This window comes from Bidens hawaiensis, unplaced genomic scaffold (genome assembly GCF_021521415.1).
Source record: "Bidens hawaiensis isolate Kalapana, Puna unplaced genomic scaffold, B.hawaiensis_p1.1 tig00001179_1, whole genome shotgun sequence".
Taxonomy (NCBI): domain Eukaryota; kingdom Viridiplantae; phylum Streptophyta; class Magnoliopsida; order Asterales; family Asteraceae; genus Bidens; species Bidens hawaiensis.
Genome location: NW_027491068.1, coordinates 608,432 through 616,849, shown reverse-complemented (window position 1 = coordinate 616,849; position 8,418 = coordinate 608,432). Strand labels below are relative to the sequence as shown.

Below are 8,418 nucleotides of genomic sequence, written 5' to 3'. Positions count from 1 at the left end.
TTTCAGAGTAACCCCCAAGGAAACATACTTCTTACACTTCACCCCCTCATACGATACCCATATTTACAAGGACAAAATCACAAAATGGCTTTTTAAGTTTTATCATAACTAATTGTACCTCTTAAGTCATAACTAAATACTAAATGGCATTAAGTAACACCATATAATCGTAATAATTAAAAAGCAAACACTTGGAAGGAGGTATTAGGGTGTTTGTGGATACCATTCACTTCACAAGCTCCGAGATCCACTCCACATCCGGGTTTGAACTTTCTCCCGGACTCGGGTCAACCCGATCCGGCTCCATCGAGTTCTCCTTGCTAAGCTTCTCAAACATCTTCGCCCTCAAATCCCGACCCGACTCCACTCTCTCCATAACCGGTTCCTCCCAGATCTCTGAAAACCCGAGACTCGGTCGGGTCAAGGGTCGGGTCGGAGTCGAGGGCAGGCTATAAAACCCGGATCTTGGAGACGAAACAACCCGACCCATTTGCATACTGTATAACCCGGGTGTTTTGTTAAGCTGTAACCGCCGGAGAGATGTTAACATATCACTCACCGTTACCGACCCAAGTGACCGGCTTAACGAAACACCACCCATCGGAGACATCGGCGGCGACTGCGACGGCGGCGTGGAAGTCTCCGACGAAGTTGAAAGCATCCCCGGAAAGTTCGACTCAGTCCGCGGATTCGGACTCAACACACGAAGCTGGTCCGGCGTGTGTGCGAAGAAACAAACCCTCCGGCGACAATTAACACCGTCCTTACACGGCTGTGTACGGTACCGGTAAGGGTGCAGCCAACACTCAAAAACCCCATGAGCAAACTCACAACCATCACCTGTTGATTAGATGTTCATATCAGTTATAGAAAACATGAATAATAATAATAATAATAATAATAATAATAATATGAATTGCTACTGCATAGTAGGCAGACAGGCCGGCCCTTAAGGTTGGCTGGTGGTCAACTGTTACAGATCAGACACCCAGTCAAGCACGAATTTCATAAAAAAAAAATTATATGTATTTTTTTTAAAAATAATATTAATGTTTATACTATTACGAGTATTACCCCAACCAAAAGACCACTAGCTTAGTGGTATTACTTCAACCAACCAAAAGGTTATTAGTAAACTCATATAAAAGTTAAATTGTTTAAACCCGATAAAATACTGATTTTACTTTAACCCTAAAAGATTTTCACCTCCGGCCCGAAGCCAATTTTTGCTTTCTAGGATGCATGGAGAGTAATAACTGTAGCAACAGATATGATATGATCATTATAAGTGAATATAACAACCACGTATAAATAAATAGATATAAATATTTATTCTTACATCACCTTTTTTACAGCTTCCTTTACGGAACTCCGGGCAGGCGGTGCCGGAATAATTATACTTCCGGGGATCACGCCGGCGAGCTTTCTCGCCTGGGTGAGCATACGGACAGTCGGTCCAGTCATGTGACCGAGCACGTGCACACTTAATAACTTTGAATTCATACATCCGGAAACTATCACAGGCAAAAGCCTCAGATGTGATGTCAAAGTCCGTATTAGATCCGTCATCGTCACCGTTGAAGTCTTCTTCTAGGTATCGGCGTAAAGCGGCGTCGTTTCGGAGGAAATAAGCGTAGTCTTCAATGGTGGTGGCATTGGGACTGTGTGGAGAAAAAGGTGAAAGTACTTGATCGTCCATGTACGTTGTCCATGGAGGAACATGCACGGCCAACATGTTGTGTTGGTTTTGGTCTCCGACCATGTTTTGTTCGGTGTCTTCTAGGTTTTCTTATTTTCTCAGTTTTGTTGGTTTTTAAGGTGTGTGTGGTTTCAGTTTTGAAGGTTTGTATGTGTTTGTGGTTTCTAGACTTCTCTCCATATATAAACCGCTGGGACATAGTGGTTATGGTGGGGGGGGTGGGTGGGAGGACTTTAACCATTGTTGATAGTTCATAAAGCATGGTTAATAACTCATAAAGCATAAGTAGTACTTTTTCTATTTGTTTATATTTTGGATATGTGTTACCAATATTGAGATTCCCTTATTCAAGGGTACTATCCTTTTTTTGTGTGTAACTTTTTAGTTTGGAAATGTAATTGGTCGTTGTTTTCTTTTAATATTTGATGCACAAATGCACAACATGTATAGTCCCTAGCCAATTAGCCACAACATCTCTTTTGATAAGTTACTATTTGTGTTATTTTATGATATTTGTATTTATATTTACAACATATAGTTTACTCACGACTATGTAGTGGTTAGTGTACAAACTTAGTGAATTGTGTATGCACATTTTAACATGCATTCACATGTTTTAAACATGTAGAATTGCAAAGTGATGTAAATCATATTGTATTTATAATTTAGGTTAATATTGTGGATAAACTTATGCTTATAAAGATATTTTGAAAACTCATATCTTTCTTTGAAAAAAGAAAATAACTTTACCCTCTAAAGACTTCTTTAATCTACCGGTAATTATTCGAAGGTTCAAACTCAAAATCTTCTTCAATCATTTTAATCCATGATTTTGTAACATCCTAAATCTTCAGAATACTCGACAATGTATCTTAATTGGAAGATTACGTAGGTCCAAAATTTTGTTTTTAATCATGTTGTCATAAGTTCGATTCCATTATCCAAGTGTCATTGTCACATACTTATAAAACATTAGAATCCAAATGCTGTATTTCATGATTATCACCAACTCGATATCCATTGACACATTTACCAAATACATTTAGGCTTAAAACGTGATGCTTATGTGTGTCCAAGGTCTCGATATTTCCATTATCCAGTTTGAACTTTTCCTAAGGCATTGACAGCATAAACAAATAGTATAGATGTGTAATAACACATGCACAATGACATTACACAACGAATCGAACTATTAAAAAATCACGAAAAATAACCTCAATTGAAATATGTTACATCAAACGGCCTATCTTATGGCTATGGAGTTTCTTCAGTGTATTTTCTTGCCTTTTTAGTAAATTGAGAGTATCCTGAGGGTTTGGCATATAATACGCCAAGTGGCATATTATACCCCCCCCCCCCCCCCACTCAAGAGACATATTTTCGACTTTAAATGAGCGTTTTTATTCCGTACAACATGTTGACATTTCTATTATCAACATCGGCAAATTATGTAAGCTCTAGCTACACATGTTAATCATATATCAAGTTTCTTGATTCAACTAGAGGTGTTCAGAGTTCGATTCGCATTCGAAATTCGATTCGAATACGATGATTAAGATTCAAATTCAATTTTAAAAAATTCGATTTGTATACGAGTATATTAATCGAATACGACTCAGATACGAACTTATGATTTATTATTCGATTCAAAATTCGTATTCAAATTACATATACATATATGTGTATATACATTTTTTTAAAATTTGTGTCAAATCCATAAATAATAAATGTCCATTACAAATTAATTAAACCCAATAGGCCATATTATTGTTTCTTAGCCCATACTAATATGGGTGTTATTACCTTCTCGTTTGAATACTTTGAATTTTAGACTGTTTATACTTTAGTTTTGAATATATTATCATGTGGTGTTATAGCTACTTAAAATTTTATATGTTTGTTTTGCAATTATGATTATGGTTTTCAAAGTTTTTGGCATAGAAACAATTATTCGGAATATTTGATTTGATTTAACTTAAAATTCATTATTCGATTCGATGAACACCACTAATTCACACACTATAAATTACCAATGTGTAAAATCTTAAATCTATACAAATCCCACAAGAATTATATGATAGTTTAGAACTTTATTTGTAACCAGATGAGTTAAATAACAACATTGACTTCATTTGAAACATAACAGGTCTATTACAACATGTGATCATATTTCATTTATTCATTAATCCTCATACACCCTTGTAACATTTGGCAACTACTACAAATAAGTTGAACTTTCAACAAGTTTATGAGAATTATTATGATATTTATTTCATCTTCGATCACAATCCAACTATATACTCTTTTAACATTTGTATAAAGGGCTTACACAATATTAGAGGTGAGCAGAAAACCGAATTAACCGAACCGAAACCGAAATGACCGAAAAGTCGAACCGGAGCATTAACCGACGATAAACTTTTTGTGTTTTTGAAAAACTCAATTTTCAGTTTCGGTTCGGTTTCCATTAATAAAAAACCGAACCGAACCGATTAACTATGATAAAGATTATGAAGATGCTGAAAACTAAGACTAAACTTTAAAGATGAATAAGATGATGAATGAAGATTATAACTAAACATTTTAGTGTTTTTCGATTAAGAATTTTGATGAATTTTAAATTCTATTACTCTAGCAACTTTATATTCATATGGTTTCATATGACATGCGTCTATATTTGTTTTTTGTATTCAATATATTTGTGGTACTATAATACACTCTTACAAGATTAAAATTATCATCTTCATTTTTCATTTTTTTTTTGCAATGTCTACACATATTTGAAAAAAATCGATTATAACCAAACCGAAACCGAAAATAACCGAGAAACCAAAAACTGAAAACAAATAAACTGAAACCGAACAATTTGTATTTTTGAAAAACTAATGACTTCGGCTTCGGTTTCGCCTAAAAATCGAACCAAACGTGCACAACTCTACATAATACACACATCAACATCTTGGTTATGCACTACAATAACAAACCACCTTGACATTTCGACAACTATACAACTATTATACGAACATTAAGTATATATAACATTTGATGGTCGTGTATATTTCCTGTAGTTTAATGTATTAAATGTTTAGTTTTATTGATTATATAGTGTGAAATGCGGTACTTCAAGCGTGTTTCTGTCTTTCAGTTTTATTTCAGGTTGTGAAATGTGGTACTTTAAGCGTGTTTCTATATACGAGCTTGGATTGACGTTTCGAGATGAGTGGAAGGGAACGGCACACGTTTCAAGGCATAAAAGAGTCAAAAGGAGAAATTCCATGTTAAGTAGCCCGTCGCGCTACGCGACAAATTGGGCATGCTCCTTTGCGCTATGCGAAGGACCTGAAAACACAAACCCGACCATTTTGTCTTTCGCTACCCTTGTGTTGTAGGGTTTGGATCATACAAATTACTTTTATCGTGAAAAATGTATATATAACTAGAGTAATTATATTAACACTGTATTGTTGTTTATAACATAATTACTTTAATTGAAAACTATATTTACACTATGTAATTTGTATGTTTAGTATGTCAGTTTTATTTATAGCGGTTCTCACCCCTTGTGTCGTAAATAACTTAGTTTTAAGATTTGAATTTTCTAATGGATATTACATGTATTCGTGTAAATTAGTTTAAGGTTTCTATTTGTTAAAGGATATAACGTGTAACTTACTCTAAAAGAAAATCATTTGTGAATGTGGAGTTTAGATATTCGTATGCAAAAGAAAACACAAAATCATATTGGTAATTTGTTAAATAAAGGAATGCTATGGGGCTTCCCCGAATGTTGATTGAAAAAGAAGATACATAACAATAAAATTCTAATTGAATCCCACATAATTATTAATCTTTCTATTTCTTAAATAGTGTACGTGTAAAGATGATACCAACATTATCAATATAAGTAACATGGCCTGTCATTTTAGTTACCTGTTTCGATCATGACTCTTATCTATTATCTCTATTAACTACTCCATAATTATTTAATTATCAACATCACAAAGCCAGTTTTAATATCATATATTTAAATTTGATATTTGTTGTTTACATAATCCGAGCGAGCTCACAGTGACGGATCTAGACTTGAAACATAGGGGTATCTCTTAAAATCCCCCCCCCCCTTCTCATATTTCATACATTGTTAACGAAACAAATATAAAGAACATGACAACAAATAAATTTAAACTAACCGTGGTGGATCTAGGTTGAGCTGTAAAGTTCACCTCTTCGGTTTTTGAAAGTTTGAAATCAAGCAATTACATCTTCTTTATTTGCTTTATCAAACGTTTCTCTTTCAACCGTACAAATTAAAGCATTATAATCTCATCACCAATTCGCATGCGCAAATCCGTCTTGATAAGCTTCATTTTAAAAACATTTTTCAACGGTTGCAGTTGCAACCGGTAAAACCAACGCTAGCTTCATTATTTGATAAACCAAAGGAAAAGTTTTGTGCTTTCCGGTTTCCACCATTACACGAGCAAGATCACTCATTCCACCCAGTTTTGCCAATTTATCATCTTCCTTTAAAGTTTAATAAATTGTCGTAAGATCACCCGAAATACACCATCTTTCTTCGTTAGTAAAATCATTCGGATACATCTCTGAAAAAACCACTATCTTAGATATGTCAAACTTAGAAAACGAACCACAAGAATTTAAACCTGACATATTTTCTAATAAACTAGCTGAGACACCACTAAATCTATTTCTAAGTTCTTGAATTTGCATATCCAAAACAGTGTTAAAAACTTTAACCTCAAAATGATGTCGATTAGTAATGGCATTCTTTTGGTTTCTTTGATTACCATAACTTTCCGTCATATCTAACATCCTAATCTTTTTTTTTCACAAAAAAATGTCACATTTGTCAACATCTTGTCAAATCCATTTTGTCTTTAGATTATTCAATGCTTGATTTGTCCCGCTTATCAACTTAGATGCTTCTAACAAACATCGACTCTTTTTTGAAGATGTTTTGATAAAATATTCGTGAGACCTAAAATTTCTTCCAACAAGTGTATATAAAACACAATGTCAAGTTTCTTAATAATATGATAGAATACCTTTCGCATTAGCTTTTTGTTGCACGCTCTCTCTATCTAATTTAATAAATGTAAGTACCACAACTTCCGAAAATAATTTTAACAAACTTGTGATTGTTCTATGATGAGAACCCCATCGCATGTCCTACTCCTGCAAGGAAAACCTCTTGGTTTAATCCTCTTCTTGTTTTAATCTCACCAAGAATTATTTGGGTTGGGTTTTTTGGTTTGGGTTTAATAATTTAAGTGGGCTTTTTTGGAGTTTAAGTATTAAATTGGTTGAGCTTAATACATAGGGGTAACGTTATTTTTTTCAGAGGTAACGAAACACGAAAACCGACAAAAAAAATTTCACACTACCGGCAAAACGTTGAGGGGTAGCATAGGCTACCCCTCCTCTTAAGGTATATACGCCACTTTGAGCTCACCAACCGGATTAGAAACCGTCTATACAACAGGTTCAATGGAGTACTTGTAATCGCCCTTATTGAGGCCAACAACTTACAAAATGGATCGACTGTTAAACCGGATTTTCAAAATCTATAGTTGTCTTTTCATCGTCTGAAGGGGCAACACCCCAAATGAAGAACAAAGGAGTAGTACACCTTGCAGGCTCGCACCTACATGACTAAGAGAACCACCGGATCGACAACAGACATGGAGGATGCACATTACAAGTCGTTATTAGAGGGGGGGGGGGGTCCTGATTACAACCAATGATCTTGAGGATATCGACGTGAAGTAGTCCTTTGACGTCATTGTAGATGCGATCAATATGCATATAGGGTAAGTGTGTTGTATGGCATTATTAAAAAAGTATATGTAAAGTTATAACTATGATTAACTCTAGTTATTCCATCTTATCCTTGATTTTAGGTTATCCGTATGAGGTGCATGTGTGTTATTAAATAATCATTATTCCGGTGGTACTTGCTTTTAACACAACCAAAATCTCGTTAATTTGTTTATAATCTTATTGAGTTTTTAAAATTGATTTAACTAGCTGAGTAGAAACACGGACTCGCTAAAACCATGTGTAGTGGACGTTTACGCATTACCACATCACCACTCCTAGGCGTCAAACACCATTACATCCAAAGAAGGGGGTGTCAAAGGGATAAAGTGGCAACACAATGGCTAGATGTAGGATCGGGTGTGGTTCTAAGTTTTAACCAATCAAACCATTCACTCATAGCTTTTATAGAAAATTAGTGAAAAAATAATTTATGATATAGTTAAATCATTATATCTACGTGGTATGGATCGCCCATTTATAGTATCATAACCATAATCTTGCTCGATAAAGACATCTAGTTATACTAATATAGAGTTTTGTTAGTGAATGTCCCGTCGTCTATGAAACTAGTATTACCGTACTTTTTTTATTAATTAAAACCACTATATATGATGTTAGTTTTTTTTTTCCCCCCTTTTTTTGACCGGCGCCTGTTTCGTTACTAAAACGTTGGTTCAATAAGTCAATATTTGAGAGAGAATTTAATTTCCGAAAGACACCTTAGAGTTTCTTTATGGTCAATTTTCCCCAACAAATACTATTAAATTGATATATTATAGTTTACTCTGTCATACGACCAATTGCTGAAGAACTAAGGTTTGACCAACCGAATTACCGAACGGCTCAAAATCAACAAGTTTCAATGAATACGACAAATA

The 8,418-nt window shown here is 34.6% G+C and overlaps 1 protein-coding gene across 1 annotated transcript; it reads right to left on the bottom strand.

Annotated features, from left to right (window-relative positions):
* Window positions 1-205: 205 nt before the first annotated feature.
* LOC143563118 (zinc finger CCCH domain-containing protein 20-like) lies at window positions 206-1,957 on the bottom strand. Its single transcript, XM_077050740.1, has 2 exons — window positions 1,345-1,957; window positions 206-840 (listed from the first exon to the last, which is right to left on the bottom strand). The coding sequence occupies exons 1-2, from the start codon at window positions 1,760-1,762 to the stop codon at window positions 227-229; spliced, it is 1,032 nt and encodes a 343-aa protein (XP_076906855.1). The 5' UTR covers window positions 1,763-1,957; the 3' UTR covers window positions 206-226.
* Between the last annotated feature and the right edge of the window lie 6,461 nt (window positions 1,958-8,418).